We start from the raw sequence: 19,739 nt of genomic DNA on the forward strand, positions 1-19,739 counted from the left end.
GTCATGTGCAGAAGCGTAAAAAATGAATTTCTATCTGCGAACCGATTAAAATAATTATTAAAAAATAGTAAACTTTGTCAAACTATTTAAAAAACTGTTAAACCCTATGTTTTTAAGCATGCTCTTTCAGAAAAAAATACTTTTAAAATTCCGGAAACGCGCCAGTTGGAAAAGTTTAGGAACCGCTGCAATACAAGTCATTAGATCGATTCAGTACTAGAATGCTGTGATTCGAATGCAGAGTCTCCTGTTTCCAAAACTCGGTACCTTACCGTTAAGCCACATGTCAGGCTATTTATTTTCTCTCTTTCAGCACATTGGAAATAGTCTATTTACTGGCCTGAAACTAAACAAGAAACTTATTGCATTTTTCTCAAACCTAAACTCAAAACTTTATTTATTTTAGCTACTTCGCCAGGACATTACCTCCTTCTTTACCAATCAGTTCGTTTCAGTAGTATATTTCTCGAATCTCGCGGACAGCTTAAATGCGCATGCTGTTTCGGTTGAATAAGCGGTGGGTCTCACGACATGCGACGTCTTAGAACCTCTTTTTTTCACGAGTGGATAGATCTGCAATTACGTGAATCGGCGAACTCTGGAGAAATGAGGCATCGAAGAAAATAAAATAAAGACAGCTGTGCCGCAGTTTTATTATGATTTTCGTTGGAAAGAGGAATGCGATCACGTATTTGTTTGCATTCTTCGATTGTTTATTTTTGTTAAGTAGCCGCTGAAAATCACTTAGCGTAGATGAAAAATAGCTTCTCTAATAATTGTATTTCCTAAATTTACTGGGCTGAGTCACTTTTATTATTATTTGTTTTTTAATGTTCTGGAGGGAAGAATTTTATAGGATTTAACTCTCGAAATTACTGTAGTTGTTTTTGCGCATCATTTTGTAAAATATTCTTCTTATTAACTGCCTTTCTTTTTAGTTTTGAACATTACATTTAACTAAAACCAAAGATTACTTTTACTGCCGGTTCTGAAAGTAAGGAGATCTTTAAGGGCTTTATCATGAGGCTTTTATTTGTTCTTACCTATGTGTCTTTTGGATTATACACACTTTTATATAAGTGTTAAGCTTACTATAAAAAATCAGAAGCTGGATAAGGTACATGAACAGAGGTGTCCACAGGGGGGGGGGAGGAGAGAAGGGACACCTTTTGACCCGAGCCTGAAGGAGTCCCACTATTTTTACAATTTGGGGTGAAATATATGTGAGGACGTTGGGGTAAACAATGTGAAGGGGCCCGTGAAAGTCATTTGTGACGGGCCCCAAAATTTCTGTGCAATCCCTTGTACTTGAACACCTGACAATCATAGGCATAGCCGATTTCCAGAAATTGAATGGTTGCTCTTTTTACTAATGGTTCTATGTCAGCGATTCTGAACCGCCGGCCTTCCGAGACTTTTACAGGCTCGCCTTTAAAAAATAAATAAATAGTTTTAAAATGATATATTTATTTTTTAAAAAAAGTAATAACCTTTTATACGATATTTTTTGGCATAGACTTTCGATTACTTTTTACAAATGTCTCCCTCCCCCTTAAATGTTTAGTTACTGATACAAATGTAGTATAATTAAAATAGTTACTTTACATTTGCATTTAATTATCACTGCAAGGTAAACCATACTATATGTCTTTTAATTAACTGATGTAACGTTTCTTTCATACCTAAAAGGGGTTTTGTTTTGTTTTTTTTTGGAAAAAATAAACTTTTACCGATCTGCGAAAATTTTTCCGGTCCGTGGGTTCAAAAAGGTTGAGAAACGCTGCATAGCAAGTAGAGCTTAGAATGCTGGAACTGGTATCTATTGCAAGCCTTTTAACTTTTGTTTACATGTCTCATATTCAATTTTGCTTTCGATGACGAAATTGAGGCTATCGCTGATGCGATTCACCAACTTCCTAAAATGAGAGCTTGCTTTTGACAGAGCTGTAACTCTTCCTAATTCAAGATCAATTCTTCATGCTCTTGCACAAAATTACCAATGCGAGTCGCAGCAACTTTTAGGATGCAGACTGCTTTTTAAAGGATCTTGCTTGTACGGTTTCCTTCATAATGGCCTTCGGTACACCGTGAAATTCCGAGAGATGAGCATGAGCATTTGCCGAGAAAGGTGCCTCGAAAGCCCTAAGGCTCACAAGGCTTTATCATGTCATTCCTCAAGGCTTCTGACAAACATGATTTAAAAACACAACCTTAAATCAGAAACAAAAGTATAAGCACTTTGGTGATTCTTCACTATGTTCCTGATTCCCCTAGAAATACTGTTGTCGCACATTTTGTTAGACTGTTGATGATTATGACTTTCTAATATATATTTCAGCATCGACAGTGCCGTTAAGTAATCAGTTAATTATTATAAACGAATAATTTACGCAAGCTTTATTTTTCGTTATTGTGTATGTGAAATGGTCACCGATGATTCGTACCAAAAAATGGCTGGTCTTTATCTCAGGTTTCAATATAGATTGGAGTGCCATTTATTGCGTAAAAACAGTTTGCTTGGTTCAGTATAAAATGTAAATAAAATAATTTTTTTTTTTACCTGCACTAGGGGGCTCTGCCCCTGCTCGCTAACGCTCACCAACCCCCGAAGATTGCTTCGCAATCTTATTTGATTCGCAGAGATTTAAATCGTCAGTTAAAAAGAAACAGATTAAAAACGCAATATGAGCTCCCTTTGGATCAAAAAGCATCCCTTCCCCGGGTTTCAAAATAACTTTGCAGAGTACCAACTTGCAGAGCCGTAAGGGCTAAGGGGCTCCTGAGCATTGAAAAACTGCAGTTCTGTATATTCATGGTCTCAGTAATATGTTATGCTCTTTAGCTCTGGGCTTGAATTGAGTTGAGCCTAAGATTTTCCATTAAAATCAAAACCCTTAAAGTTTGGGAATAAAAGAAAGAAGAAAGATGCGAATCGAAAAGACGTAACTACGGCAACGCTGAATAAAACATCAATAATTTTAATGGAGATGAGGATTATTCGAATTTGATTTTTAACGGATTGTAACTTTTTTTCCTTTAGAGATAGCTGAGTTTTTCGACTATAGGTCGAGTTAGATCTGGAGTTAAAAAAAAGTCGCTCTTTTCAGTGGTGTTAAAAAGAAAAGTGTAGGAGCAATTCCTTCGTTTTTTACTGTTTATCTAAGCCTAAAAAAGTTCGAGCTAAAAACGCAAATAACTCCCGCCGTATTTAAATTAGAGCATTGAAACAAATTGCGTAGAACGCGGAAAATTGTACCCTTTCCAACGATATATAATATTAATATATTCAAGTAATTTTCTACCCCTTTAATAGGCATTAATAGGCAATTTACGCGAAACTTGAGCTTAAAAAATTAATTACAAAAAAAAAAAAAAAAAAAAATTCGAATTAAAAAAAATAAAATCCCAGGAGCACACCCCCCGGGGCTCGAAGTAATTTTGTACAAAATTTCAAGGCTGTAGGTGCTATGGGGTCTCCTGGACGCACGTCCGCTACAGAATTTCTTTGAAATCTTACTTTTATTTACTACTAGCAGTACCCGCACGGCTATGCCCGTGCTAAGAATTTAAAGAAAGTCCGTTGAATAAAAAAATCCACGCCCCCTCCCCCCCCCCTCTTACTGATGTGAAATGATCATTTTTCTTTAACTAAAATGCGTACACACTTTTAAAAAAAAAACTATTAAAGTTTCTTTGGAATAAAAAAACTACTCGCCAAAGCATTAAATTAGATTTACTGTTGCTTTAAAACATAAAATAATTCTCCAATTGTTTAGTTCATAGGCTTTCCAACGGTACAAAAACCGGAAAAAATCGGACCATTTCTTGCCATAGACGTATGTTCAAGTGGACATAAAATTAAGTTTTTAATTAATGTCGTCGTTAATTAGCGTCCTACGTAATTGAGGCCAAGATATCCGTGACCCTCGTAAAAATTTCAATTTTTTTATTACCTGGTTCAACTCTGAACTCGAGCCCGTTCTTGAGAATTTTGCATATAAGTGTGCAACGTTCCCTATCCCGTTTCAGCCCCTTAAAATTGAAATTTCCAAAAATCCTTTCTTAGCACGCGCTTACGTTGCAAAATATACCTGTGTTCCAAACTTCTATTTTCTAGCCTTAGTAGTTTTGACTGTGCGTTGATTGTCAGTCAGGGCAAGCTATTTTAGATACAGATAAAGAGATAATAGGGTACACAAGAAAAGCAAAATAAATGTTAATGTTAGTTATCAGCATGGGGGGGTTTTAGTGCTTCGGGAAACATAAACTCTGAAATTGAATATTGAAGTTTGTGATGTTCTTTTTTTAAACAATACCTTATTTTTTCTTACTAATATTTAAACTCTGATGTCTGAATAACACGAAAAAATAGTTTAGGTGTCCGTATTTGTATTTCATAATTTCTTTACTTCTGATGAAGCTGAAAGTCTGTCTCTGGATTCTGTTACGCGCATAGCGCGTAACAGAATCCGTTCGGGCGGACCGTTCGGGCGATTTTCATGAAATTTGGCACAAACTTAGTTCGTAGCATAGAATTAAGCACCTCGAAGCGATTTTTTTTTAAATTCGATTTTGTTCTTTTCTATGCTATTGGCGAGAAATCAATCATCCATTATTTATAAATATACTACGAGCAAAGCCGTGCGGGTACCGCTAGCGTATTATAAAAGCCAGAATTGTAATTGAAGGGTCAATAAAAACTTCTATATTTGCTTGATCTTATTCAAAAGAAAAAATGAAGCAATATCATTTTGTTATTTCATATATCAAAGGCTAGAAATGAACGCATTAGTGCTTATCTTTTTATTCGACAAAAAGTTACTTTTCACAAAAGCCCGCTTCTTTCAAGAGGAATTGCAGAATATGTGTCTCATTTTATCAGCCTTTTTTTTCTTTTAATGTGAAATATATCGAAAGAGAAAAATATAAAAGAAGCACTTTAATTAAATCTTTCTTCGCCTTCTGTAGTTGAAAACAGCCGCGCACTGGAGCGACACCACTGTAAATGCGGAATCGTATTTCTGTGATATTTAATCAACTTGTTGATGGTGTGAATGAAAGTTCTTTCGCGCGCGCGCCCAAGAAAAACATGATGTTGTCAAGGATAGAGTGGGTGGAAGCAATTAATGTCAAAAGTTATCCATGTTTAAATTCGTTATTAAAGGAAAAAAAATTATTATGAGAAGAAAAGAGGGCGAAGATGAAAGTGTAAAAGGTTAATCATAGTTATTTTTTGAATTATTTTTTACTTCTTGGTTATGTGTTTATTGAAAGAAAGCCGTGAAAGGATGATGCTTAGTAGTCCCTAACTTGGAACAATAGCAATGTATAAAAATTTTAACTTCAACAGCAAGGGAAATTAAATGTTTCTAAATTTGTCGCATTTTCTATGCTACGGCTAATGTTACATTAATGGGTCATTGAGCACTCTCTTAAAATTTGAGTAAGAAGCTAAAACTTTTACAGCATAATACTATTAGTAAGTGTAAAAAAAATAGGGGGTGTTCTGGACTCTAGGTGAAAAAAAGTTTTTTTTTTTAACCACACCCTAGTGCACACTGATATTAATGTCAGCCTGAACCCCTCGAAATTATTTTTTCTTGCTTTCCTTTCTTGTTCCCTTTTCGGATATTGTAACGGCGTTAGAGAAGTAGACTTGAAATTTGTTCTTAATGGCAGGAGTTTCCAATTTTTTTCGATTTGTGGTCTCCTTTGAGGATTTAGAATTTTCTCATGGCATCCTGTTCTTAGTCTATTGTCTACATATATTGACACCGTGTGCTTTTCGCGGTAGTGCTGAAGTTAGCTGGGAAGTTTTGGAGTCAAAACCAGAGCCCTCGATTTTGACACATTTAGCCGATACGATAGCCTATAAAATAATAGCAGATGAACAAAAACCATACACAGAAAATAATTTTTGCTTGCCCTACTGCATCGCGAACCCCTCGCATCTCCCTACGCCAGCATTGGGTGCCGCGGCATCCACTTTGGGAGCCCCTGCCTTAAGGTATTTAAAAATTAAAAAAAAAAGTTAAATTTTGCTGATACTTTGCAATTGTAAAACTTAAAAGAAAGTCCATTAAATGTTTTTAACCAGTTGGTGCTCTTCACTAAATTATTTATCCATAACATTTTTTGCTGTATCAAAATAATTTTTTTATTCAAATTATTGCTCATTTCCGTTTCCTCACATCATACACAAAGCATTACATGTTTGTGCTATAAACCTTTCTAAATATTATTCAAGAGACCTCCAAAAATTACCTTTCAGTAGAATGCGTCCTTGAACAGAAGATTGGAAAAACTTGAGTGGAAAGTCTGGAACCGTGAAATATAGTCTTTAAATAGAGATCTTTTTTTTTTTTTTTACAGAGCGCCGTCAGAAAGAGAACTAACTACATTTGAACGTATTCCTGAAAAACGTGGATATTTCTTTCTTTTAATGCGTGCTGTTTTTCTTATCAATGGGGTTGTTTCCTTCAGTCAAAGGCAGTACTTTTAGTCACTGAAATTGATAGAATAAGCAAAGAAAATAACATGGACCCAGAAAATTCTTTCATTTTCCCAACGGTTATTTTTTAATTAATTTTTTAAAATGTCCGATTTTGCAAACAAGGCGTGGTTTTGATAACGTCACAAATGATGCTCTTTGGCGCATTTTGTAACACATTTCCACGTTATGATAATCAAGAAGCGAATTAAAATTGCGCTCTACGCTTGCTATCAAACATATCGTTGCCAATACACGAGAGTAAAGATGCGAATTAATCATATTGTTCTGTGAATGGCATTTCATCATTTGTGATGTCATCGGCAAGAAATGTAAATAATGAATTAATTATTTTTTTTAAATATAAACTTAAACAAATTATTTAAAAAATTGTTAGATCCTATGTTTTTAAGCATGTTCTTTCAGAAAAAAATACTTTTAAAATTTTGGAAACGACCCCATTATGAGTAAAAAATTAGCATGAGTTGTAAATAACTGTTTCAAGTTTAAAATAATCTCGGACGTACTTTAAAGCATAATATTTTCTAGAAAATTTGCTAAAATATTACTCGAATCGAATTGTTGTTGCTGTAGTTTACAACGTGCTGAGAAATTTTGAAATTAACGTCATAAATTTCGAAACTACATCAAGGTTTTCTCTTTTTAGATCGTGATGTAAACAGGCACATTTTCCTCTTCGTTTTAATTTTTTTTTATCCTTATTCGTTATTAGCCTGAAATAGGTATTCATCGTTAATATGTTAATCTTAAATGATGAAATTCATGACTGTTTCATAAAACAGTAAGCGTTAAAGTAAAAAAACATTCAAGTGTTGAGGAAAATATTTATGAAAATTCTTGATTGGTTACTCTATCCTGCGAGGTTTTTTAAAGATTTTATTTTTCTTTCATTTTCATAAGGTTTTGATAGTTTTAGTTAGTATATATTTTTGGCGTTGGATCCCGGAAATTTTTTCTTATTGCCACGTATTTTATGGTTCAAAATTTTCAGAAAATTCCGACATTAAAAGAAACTTTTTTAAAAACCTTTTAATTTGTAAATTTTTTGCTTATAGAATGCATTATTTTCACTTATAGAATGCATCATTTTCACTTTTCAGTAAGGATTGAGTAGATACCTATGTAGTTGAATATTAAAATAAGGTAGACAGTCAACCCCCTTTAGAACCACCTCCCGTTGCTGCGATCCTTCCGTTATAGCGCTCCGTTTGCAATTTCATGGATGCAATGTTATTTTAACTTCCATTAGAACGTACAAACTGAATTGTTCTTTCCAATATAACGACCAAAATTAAATTTCAAGTTAGTTGTAATTTTAAAAACTATGTTTTCGAAAACTATTATTAATAATTTCATGTCTCTGAAGGTAAAATATTTCCATTGAAAAGAGTTTTTTGATGATGAAAGAGTCAAAGGTTTGATAAGAACCGCGCATAAACGAAACATTAAAAATTCGTTTAAAGAAAAAAAAAAAAAAAGCGGAAAGCTTCTACAATATCCATACTAAAGATAGAAGAAACTGATATTTAAAAAAAAAAAATAATAATCTGAAACTAAACAGGTTTATCTTTGAACTAAAAAATAACTGATTTGCTGAAAAGCTATGACAAATTTAGTTAATATTTTGTATCCACAATTATTCATTTTGTTAGTTTCTTCATCCTGTTTTAAAAAGAAGCATAACTTGCCGAAACTATTCTAGTGTTTTTAGAAAACGTCTAAAAAATAAACATTATATTGTATTGTATTGTACACTTGCGTTATAGCGACCTATGGTTACAGCGACCAATTTTGTTCGGGCGAAAGGGTTAGTTATAATGAACGTCGAATGTAACAACATTTTGTTACACAGAATTTGCAGATTACTGGTCTGAAAAAGAGGTTGAGAGGGATTGTCATTTACTCTGTGTTTTTTGATGAAGATGACAAGAAAGAGAATCTTCACTTCTCTTTCGTTGCGCTTCTAAATACGTTTATTTCATTAACTTTTATGATGTATATCACACCAGTAACTACTCCCCTCTATACTTATCCTTATTTATACACTACTAGTATCTTCGGTATTTTTTAAACTTTTTGCTGGGGTTTAAAAGTTTATTAAAGAAATAATTTAACATGCTGTTCAACAACCAATAAATTTTTGATTTAATCTTGTAGTAGAGCTGTCACTTCAAAAACCAGCTTTTATTTGGTTGTCTTCAAATAGTTGGAGCAAAATAACTGAAATAGTATTTTGAAGAATTACATCTTGTAAAAAAATCTTGTTTTGGATTTTTTCCTCCCTATCAACTTTATTATTAATTAAATTTGAGAAGAAATAACTTTTGCTAATGATTAATTTTTTATCCTAAGAATGATCATTAAAAGGTCCATTATTCAGTGACCTTATCGATAGATCGTGACCAAAGCCAAACAGAGAGGGAAAACAAAGCATATTTTAAACAAAGGATTTTATTTGTTCGTCTAGCCGCCCCAGAAAATGCATCATGTGAAAAAAAAATCATAAGAGTGAAAAGATATATGTATTTGCGTAGTTAGGAGCAAAAACGCTGCTCCTAATAGATTTTTCGTGCCAGTCAAAACTGCGTTTAAAATGCCCCAACAAAGTACATCTTCACCATTAGTGCATTTTTATTTCTAGTAGCTTTTACCAGAGGTCAAGGTCTGCATCTTTTGAGCACGACTCCATTTCTTTTAATTACTCAGACGGAAGATGCGGAAGCTTTGTAATTGCTCTCATTTCGGAACATTACGTCTTCAACTGGGAATATCAGTCGCCCAGTTTACTTAAATTTGAGTAGCAAAGTAGAAGCGAGTTTCGTGTTGACAAAGTAAAGGGCTTTTCATTAACTCTGTAATGCATGTTGGCAAGGTTATAGTTACAACACGGCCGGCCATACTTCCTCCCCCTCCAACAAAAATGTTTCGGGACTTTCCACAAAATGAAATATTAAATTCATTGATTTTTTTTCTTTTCTTTGCCTGTATTATTTGTAGAATAAGGCAACTATTCACAGTACATTAAAATTTTGCACCCCAGCAGGAGATCCGGAAAATGGTACGGTTTGTTTCTTTTTTCTTTTTTGGTATTTGCTTGTATTTGTGCCTAAGCATTAGTTTTGGGTAGGTTTGCCAGATTTCTGAAATGTTTAACCGGAACGCCAGAACGCTTCCCTTAAACGGTGCACGCTGCACATCTTTGCTGGTTTTTAGAGTGTTTTAGATAGTAGTTCATTCTGAATGCTATGAATAAATGGTTACTAATTTTGAACCTAAACTAAAAAATAATAAAGAGCAGAAGAAGATTAATGAAAACATTTTATGTCTTACACGTTAATATTTATAAGTTACTTAAGTAAGAAGAAATACTTTGATCAAGGACAAGAAATTTAAACATTCATTGGCTAGGGCTTTAAAAAAAATTTTTTTTTTTTTTAATCTTGTAAAAATCTTCACAAGCAAATCCGATATTTATTTTAAACGTTAATGTTACAAATGACAAAGTAATTATCCTAAATAATCCTTCGCTGTTAATTATCTTCAGACCTTTTTGGTCATCGATAATCAAATTTATTTTTGCCGGGACGTGAAGTAAACCGGCTGGAACGTCGGGAATTTGTCCCGGTCAAACCGGGACGTATGGCGAGTTTAGTTAAGGGGCGTTAATTTACGCCTTATCATTCTACCACTTAGAGATTAATATCTAACAAAAGAAGTACAGGAACCTTATAGTCTGCACAATTCTTTTTAGAGAGCCGGAATTTCGCCTAAAATATTAAAATTTGTATAAAATTGAATGAAGTTCTTAAGCAAATTAAGCCCTGCTACCTCTTAACGATGTGGACCCGCACAATGTTTGCGGATAACTTCGTTGGTGTGCTTTAAAACTAGTACCAGTGTGAAGGTAATCTCAGCTTGAATAAGAGGTTTATTGCATTCAGCTTCGTTGCGGATATTCCAGGGTGATGATCTCACGAGTGAAACTGCAATCTCGGAATGGCGTAGTTTTCTTCTTTTTCTTTTCAACTGCAGTACTATACACAGTACCAGGGGCGGCAAATAGGGGGAGCAAGAGGGGGCGGTTGCACCCCCAAATATTTTGCGCAGAATATTAAGAAATCAGGAAATTCAATTTACCTAACGCGCAAATCAGTGATCATATGCAATAGGAAGTTAAAAAAAAAAAAAAATCTGCAGATGATTTTTAGTAAAAGTTGATGAAACTCGAGACCTGTCCAGCCACGAGCAAGTGTTTTTCGCTATTTGGATAAAAACTTTGAAATTCATGAATCATTTTCAGAACTTTCATAATAAAAAAATAGATGGAGAATAAGTTTGTTTCAACTAAAGAAGAAATTTCCTCATATGGTTTAAATGCCTCATACAGTGAAACCTGTGTAAGTTGACCACTTGCGGTGCAGTACTTTGGTGGTCAACTTAGACAGGTGGTCAACTTATAAAGGAGGTAAAGTTTTTTTTTTTGTCATTTCTTGCACCATGTTTTCATTTTTTAACTAATTGACACTTACTCTTTCTGTTCAACTCACTTTCATTGTTTAACATTACTTTGAAACAAAAATGTAAAATGTTATTCAAATATTTTTAGAGATAATTTTCCCAGAATGACGTATAATGTGTCATGCAATTTTAAAATTTCAGTAAATTGATCAAAAAAAAAATCTAATATATTTTTTATGAAAAGTTACTTGTTTGATATTAATAGCTCCTAAAAATTCATAGTTATTCAAAAATAACAAATCTTTCGCTTTATTTTTTTTCATATACATTTATAACCATGATGAACTATTGTTCAACAAAATAATTCCTTATTGAAGTTTCGCGCATTTATTAAACTCTAGTTTTAGAATTTCCATATGTGTCAGCTAATTTTCTTTGGATTTCTCCCATTTCAATTAATTTTAATATTTCATACTTCTTATCAATCTCAAGTTCAACTAACTTTCTTTTTGAAGGCATTTTATGTAAAACTGTAACACAAAGAATAACAAGATGGACTTTCGTAGTTCAAAAAGGCTGTTGAAATTGAAAATTCCCTATCTCTTAATCCCTTGCACCAGAAATACTGCAATGCAAGTAACTTTACTCTTTAGCACAAAATATTGCAACTGGAAAAAAAATACTTTGTACTTTTCTACTGACACATGTTTTCATTGAGCAGAGAGTACAAAAGGCAATCTCAAATAGAAGAAAAGAAAAACAAGTCTGGAGTATAAAAGGGTTCTTAGTAGTTTTCCCATGTTGTTAAACTCACGTCACAAGGAGGTTTAGTTATGCTGCTGTTTTATTTAGTTGGTAAAATGCTGGTCTGGTATCGAAAATATTCTTGGAAAGATATAAAATAAATAATAATATAAAATAAAATAATTTACTACATTAAGTTTTAAAAAATAAACCAAGTGGTCAACTTACAAAGGGTTTTTTACAATACTCCAAACCAAATTTGGTGTACATCAGTGGTCAAGATAGACAGGTGGTCAAGATAGAGAGGTGGACATGTTACAGAGGTTTTCCCTCATTATATAAGATAGGATAAATTCCGTTCCTGACAAAAGCGGTCAACATAGACAGGTGGTCAACTTACAAAGGTGGTCAACTTACAAAGGTGGTCAACTTTACAGGTTTTACTGTACTTGTAAGTGCAGTGTTAAGATGATGCTTCTGCTTCCAATGTGAAAGGGCAGTGCAGTGTGACTGGCCCGATTTTTACGAGAAGTTTCTTGGTATTTTGAGTTCATTGTTGAGCTCCTATTTTAAATATACGTTCAGTTAGTGAGTGAACATTGATTCCTCCTGTTAAGAGGCATATTTGAGCAGTTCAATATATTGTATACTTTCATGGAAACGCTATTTTTGAAAACAATTCCTGCATCAACAGATACTTTTGCTGGATGAGGTACAAAATGGTCTTCAAAAGTTAAAGCTAGAACTCTTGATCGAGCTCCTATTAAGAACTTCTTGTTAATTTGGATTTACTGGACATATTAAAAAATAAATAAATAAAAAAGTGACAAAAATCCACATGATGATGCAAAGTCAAATGATTGACTCAATATTTTGTATCAAATAATAGATTCATTCAGTTTCTAATGAAATTAACACAAGATTTAGTGATAAATCTAAGTTCAATAGTATATGTGCAGGTTAGTGAACAAGATAAATAAAATATTTCAGTTACAAGTAAAAGTTGTTGAACGAATCAAAAAGAATTGTTTTGCGAAGAGCCAGTGTACTTCAATGATGAAAAATGAAGACTAGAGCACAAATTTTAAACTTGCATGATTTTTTTTTTTTTAAAGAGAAAATTTTTAAAGATACGTTTTCTAACATAACTTTGTAGCTTCAGTTATTTTTTCACCGATTCCAATCAACTCAGCTAATTGTGAAAGATCATTTTCGTGTCTCAGAAGGTTAGAGAATTTTTTTTTTTTTTTTGGTGCATGATGGGACAAGCGAGACCTTCATCTTCAGCTATACTGCCAAGAGCATGCCGCTGGATATTGACGGAATATAGTACCAAGATTTCCTCTTCTTCTGGATTCCAAAAATCATGCATTAAAAATTTACTTTAGAAACGGTACTATCAAGATCTTTTCTGTTATAGCTGACTATAAAATAAATTAAAAATGTGGATATTAAAATTTGAATTTCTTTAATGACCTTACTTTAAAAAAATGTACTCGCATTTTGTTCCACACTGAGAAAATTCATGTTTAAAAAACTCGACCCCCCAAATGAAATGTTGAAATGCCGCCCCTGCACAGTACTGTAGTTAAAAAATATATATATACAGAAAAATTTGGGGGAACTCGCCTATTGATAGGGTAGATGTATTTGACATACATATTTTATTAAAGAGTTTGAAATCAATTTACATAAAATTTATCATTTTCACAGCAAAAAATCAAATATTTGTGAGAACGGCGTTCCCCCTCCTTCAACTAAAACATTGTGTATATATATCGACAAAAGAGGAGAGATTTTGTGTACTCCCCCCCCCCCCTCTTTCTGTAGTAAAAATGGAAAAAACAAAATGACAGGGTGGAATTAATCCTAATTACACATAAGTTTACTTCGCGTATTGTTTTTCAAAGAAAATAATCCTAGGCATCATGGCGCATTGCCAAAACTAACACCACTACTTCAATCCGTATGCTAACAAACACGTCAACCAATTCTGGCGTTCATGTCTTTTATAGAAACAAAAACAATGACACATTTATATTCTTTGGAAGAATGTAACCTTCAAAGTTTCTAATAGGTTGACTATAATTCTTTGTAGTATCATTGTTTCCTGTAGCCCCGTGCATTAAGATTGTTCATCAAGCTTAGTCTCATAACTACATAATTTGGAGATCGCCAGAAACTTGGTTTGAAATCAAGGCCTCATACGGTTGAAGACGTCATGACAAAAGGCACTTGAAACAGTTATGTCAAAAAAGGGAGGGAATAGCGATTTACTTTTTGACAGTGAAGGTTATACTCGGAACGTGTGTTTAAAGCCTTGCTATCAGTATTTATTTTATTTGGAACTTCGTGAATCATCAAAGTGCCTATTTAAACTTACGAAAAGGATATAAAGTTTTTTTTTGTCGTGAAAAATTTGTGGAAAGAGAGAAAAAGACGTTGAATTAAAGAGTCTCATTATTGGAGTCATTTGGGGTAACTTTGAGCCATTCCGGTTGACTCTGCGCAACAAATTTTTTAGTACATTTGACTTCGAAAAATAAATAAACATCAAACATCCAACCCCTTTCATAAATTTATATTTTGACGTCTTGAATTCAAATTATGTTTTTCGCAATCAAAAGCTGCCATAGGACACTACTCGTTAGGTTTCTTGTTTCTACAGATGACTCCAATAGCCATAGGCGGATTGCACGGGGAGTCAAGGGAGGCAACTGCCTCCTCCCTTTGAAAAGTGAAAGCCTTTGCCTCTCCACTTTTCTAAGTTCAAAATTAACGATTGATCCAAAAATGATAAAATAGATAGATTCACGTGTTTTTCAATTAAAAAGATATCTTGAATAAAAGTCGAAGAATGGCAGCACGGGTTCCTATGAGGGATCCTAGCCCCTCTCTAGACATTAGAGTTGAATTTTTTTTTTAAATAAATTTGGAGCAGAAATATCAAAAGGTTTTAATATAAACTATTAATGAATGACTTATTAAAACTTTCGTTACTTTAGAACTTAAAATTTTTTAACCTGCTCTGATTTTTTTGTTAGCTTTATAACAATGTATTTTAGATAAATACTTTCTATTTTTCTTCTGAGGAAAACAAAAATATGAATCCCCTTAAAATGGTTAAATTCGTCTGAATAATAAAATTGAAAATTTTCGTAAATCTAACTTTCTTTGATTACTTTGTAAACAGTGCCTACAAGTCCCATTCCCCCCCCCCCCTTCAAATTACAGCCTCTTTTTGAATTTTTGTCAAACAACAAAACGAGCGTTCCATTTAATTTATCATTCTCGAATGTAAATTTCAACTTGAAACTGGAATAGTCTCGAAAATGATGAAACGGAAATAATGACACAGATTGGCCAAGAATTTACGATAATTAGTGATACATACGTCCTCCCAAAACTTAACCTCCTCCCCCCCCCACCCTAAAATTACACATATGAGCGCCTATGGATAGCAGTATGAATGCAGATGTATTTGATTTGCGATGTTTTCAAAAAAAATAAAAATAAATAAGACAGTGGAATCCGCTTAATTGGACTACCGGTTAATCGGACCAGCCGCTTATTCGGACCAAATCTAAAAGAACCAAAACAAGTCCCATTACACAAGCCTAATATTATTCGCTGTTCGGGATCAAAAATCTTTTGAATCGGACCAAGGAACATGAGAGAAAACTGGGGAAAAAATGAAATATCCCACTTGAAGCGAGTTTTAGCGGATCAATGAACTTAATTGCTAGTCCCGTCCTTGAAACTTTCAATTAAACTCAGCAATATTTAAAGGCAAAAAATGCTTAATGTTTTGTTTTGTTTTTGTTTTTTTCAAAAAAAAAAAAAAAAAAACGAAAACTTTAACTCTAAAATGTGTAATTTACATTACATTGTAATTTCAAATGATCGATTAGTTCTTAAATGCACTTCTTTTTTTCACTCTTACATTTTTAGTTACTTTTAGCTATTGAATTGAATCGATACTGACTGGAATTAATAACAAAACCGCATCTGTCTGATAACGTTTCTGAACGAGTGTAAAAAGAACATTCGCTCTATTTTAATTATTTTTTTCAATGGAAAAATTTCGTTAACAGCAATTTTTCCTCTTCGTTAGCTCATCATACAAATGGGGCTCACAACAGTCATAAGGGACTTTTAAATATTTGGTGTACATTAGCGTAACTATGGGGTCTAGCGCCTCTGGCGAACTAAAGAAATTGCGCCCCTTCCCCCAGGGTCACCCACATGGAAAGTCACCGGAGGACATTGTGACCTCCCCCCCCCTTTTTTTTTGGAACATTTTGATTACTTGATCCGACGAATAGGAGACAGCATTATATTTTTTTTTTCTTATTTTCCTTTTTAGAATTGTTTTCAATGATAACCAATGTTCTTTCTCAGTAGATAATATGTACCCCCTCTAGATCTTTTCTTGCGATTTTTTTTTTTAATATTGTTAAAGCATTTTTCACACACAAATTCTATAATAAAAAAAAACCTCTTTTTTTTTCTTTTAATCAGTCGAAATGCCGCCCCCCCCCCTGGCTGCTGCGCCCCTGGCGAGAGCCACTCCTGCCAACCCCTAATTACGCTACTGTTTGTGTATAGCATGTTTGGTCAAGCTACACAGGTTTTGTTCGCATAATCGGACCAGCCGATTATTGGGACCAGAATGGTCCTGTCCCGATATGGTCCTATTAACCGGAAAGGACGGTATACTTTTTAACAATATCTTGTTTTCTGCTGATATTGAGAATCTGATATCTTTTTGCGTGGGAGAAAAAAAAAGAAATTACTTGTATTCAATAATTCGTAAAATAAATTTAGAACTGAGAGACACATATGTCCCATGGCCCTTTAAAAAGGTTTACATGCTGGTCGGCATTTTAATTTCAAACAACTTCTTCGTTTTTATGTCACGGTTTTTTACATTTCTAATCATTTCCTGCCTTGTATTCTCAAAACTTGATTTTCTTTTGCAGATCTATTCGGACACTGGTACAGATATTATGTCTTGTACAGCGCTACCTATAGTCCGACAGCACAGCTCACAGTTCCTCAAATGCGGCATTTGTTCAGATAGGTACGAAAATCCAAAGGTAAAGTATCACTCTAGTGTTTTTTTTATATATATAAAAAGGTTTACCCGCTCTTTTTCCTTAAAATTTTTACTGAGCTCATGAGATCCAAATTTCCCATTGTATCTACTAATTTTCAACCCCTATGCAAAATTTTTTGTTTAGATCTTTATTTATATTTTATATCATATTTTTTTTAAAGAAATCTTAAGTTTTGATTTCTTTTGACTTTTTGTTAAACTTTTGCTGTTTAAAAATCTTTAAATTCCTTTGTAATTTTCTTAAAAATTGTTTTAGATCTGAAAATTTTACAGCTTTTAAACAATTGAAACTCTTAACATACGCACGAATAATTTTGTTATTTTGTGCAGATGAAATTTCAATGAATATATTGTTTCGGGAAAGCTTCAACAACTTTATAGCTTCAAATTAACCACTCCATTTACGGAGCCACGGCAGAATTGCAAGCAAATACTTAACACTCGGCTTCTTTTCTAGGTTAATTTTCTACCGTTCAGTTGTGGCTATTTCAGACTAATGAGCCCTAATCAAGGCGAAACTGCAGTCTTTGTAACTGAGATGTTCGTATATGCTTGCTTTACGAACATTGTTAAAAAATCAGGAAACTTTTACGGTAAATATTACTGTTAAATGGTGTGTTTACAGCACAGGAACTTTTTACAGTAAATTGTACCGGAAAAATAAAAGATTATAGCACCAATTGATACACCACGTGACTTAGAGTGCGAAGCACATAACTTCGTATTTCCCCTCACTTGACGTGCCCCAACTGGTATGGTGGTCAACGGTGCCGTCTGCCAATATGAAAGTTCCGAAATCAAACCTGTTGCTCGCATGTCCCATTTTTTAACTCTCGTTTATTCTATCAAAAAATTTTACAGTAAAATAGGATTTTACGGTAAACGTTACAGGCAACATGGATGCCACTACATTTTACCGTACAATTTCAGGATTTTTTTTAACAGTGAACTGTCAACATTTCTGCTGTCAATGAGCAAGCCAACGTTATTGTAACATCAAACTGTAAAAAGTTGCGTACACGTTTTTCTGTTTCGGGATTTTTAGGAGCATAGGCGGATTTAGGACTGAGTTCCTGGGGGGGCAGGATTTTTTTTTTAAGCAACATTTTTATTGCCCCCCCCCCTTCACCCCTATGTTTTTGTCTGTTTCCTGTGATGCATAAGTCCATGCTTTACTTTTTGTGTGTCGTTTTCATTAATGTGTTTTCATGCTGTCCTTTTTGAATTGACCTTAAGAGAGGGAGCTGGTATCAAAAGAGTGACGCAGGGCTCCCTTTTAAGTGGGAAATAGTATATCTCCAATTTTAGGGGACCAAGGGTTTCTCCCCCGGAGGAAATTTTGTAAAAAGGATATAAAATTCTGCATTTTGAAGCCTTATAAAGGTTAATTGGATAGACATAGAAATTGATGACTAGATTATACAGTTGTACAGTATTGTTCAAACTTTGTAAAAAACAGCCATTTTAAGTTTGAAAGAAAAAATAAACTAGTTTTCTCATTGCAACAACCTTTTTTAATTATAAGTAGTGCAGAAAACGAGAAGGAATAGAGGTAGTGTATCATTTTTTTTGTCCTGGCTAAACAGATTAATAATATGCAGTAGAAGTAAGTGGAGCCTACTTTGCTTAGGATTTTCAAAGACTTATCTACTTATTTTCAAGGGCTCTAGAATAAATAAAATTATTTAACGCACTTCATTTGTACTTTCCAGTCTCTGGTATTTTAGTACTTGATTATAAATTTTTGCAGTCCTGTTCTAACTTTGGGAGAAATAGCTATTTTAACTTTAAAAGAAAAAAGAAACCATAGATTTCTCATGACAACTTTTCTTCAGTTCCAAGTGGGGCAGAAAATGAAAAGAAATAGAAGTAGTGTGTATTTTTTTTTTCGTGCTAAACAGATAGACAATATGCAGAAGAAGTAAGATAAAAGCAATCAATGCAAAAGAATTTCCAAAATACTGCATTCAGGATTGAATAAATAGCAAGATATGAAACATGTGAGTCACAAAAATTTATTTCAAATAATATGTTACAAACGTGACAACCATGATTTTTACATTTTTAATACAGGATGTGGCAAGGAGCTGAATTTGACATATGTTGGCATTCCTCCCCCTCTACCATTTGTTAGAAATTTTAAAATTTCAGGTTCGTAGCCACACGTTTCCAAATATTCAAGGTTTTCAAGCACTTAAAAATGAAATTAGTTTTTTCAAGCAATTTCCGTTTTTTAAGGAATAAATCATATTTTTTTTTTTTGAAAAGTTAGTTTGTGTTTGAGAGTTAGGGACCCACTTCAAAGCAGGGGCCCTAAGCAACAGCTTGTTTATCTTATAGGCAAATTCGACCCTAGTTGTAATTCACTCCTACCTGTAAATTTTTGCTTGATTTTTTGTAGTTTTTACGAAAATTCGTCAGTTTTTACGGTTAAAGGATTTGTTCGATTTTACCCATCTTTGTTAGGCTTTTATAGACTTTTATAAAATTTCAGTAAATTTTTCCAAAACTTTTGATGACTCAGTTATTTAGATTTCAATAATGACAAGGACTGACTCACTTAGACTTAGATGATTATGACTTACCTTACTTTTTAAACAGTATTTATAAAGTAAGTAAAATTGTACTCTCCCTCTAAGTAAAAAGATTCATTTAATCAGAACTCTCAGATAACTGAAATTTATTCAGTTTGCGATAGTATTTATTCTCTCTCTCTCAAAAGAGAGAGAGAAGGAAAAAAATCTTATGTTTTTTAGAATTTCTCAAATGGCCAATTAATATACTAAGAACATAAATATTATGCACAAATAAATACTTTAAATGTGGACACAAATCATATATAACGAGTAGATCGTTCTGTTCGCGCGAATGGGGGAGGGGGGAGATTTTCCCCTTTGCTTTAGGTTC

At 33.5% G+C, this 19,739-nt stretch overlaps 1 protein-coding gene across 1 annotated transcript in view; it reads left to right on the forward strand.

Annotated features, from left to right (window-relative positions):
* LOC129225877 (tripartite motif-containing protein 2-like) overlaps positions 1-19,739 on the forward strand; it is a 169,677-nt gene that overhangs the window by 108,146 nt on the left and 41,792 nt on the right. The window contains exon 4 of the mRNA XM_054860406.1: positions 16,696-16,812. Within this exon, the coding sequence (XP_054716381.1) occupies positions 16,696-16,812 (117 nt within the window). The remainder of the gene's footprint in view (positions 1-16,695; positions 16,813-19,739) is intronic.

This window comes from Uloborus diversus, chromosome 7 (assembly GCF_026930045.1).
Source record: "Uloborus diversus isolate 005 chromosome 7, Udiv.v.3.1, whole genome shotgun sequence".
Classification (NCBI taxonomy): Eukaryota; Metazoa; Arthropoda; class Arachnida; order Araneae; family Uloboridae; genus Uloborus; species Uloborus diversus.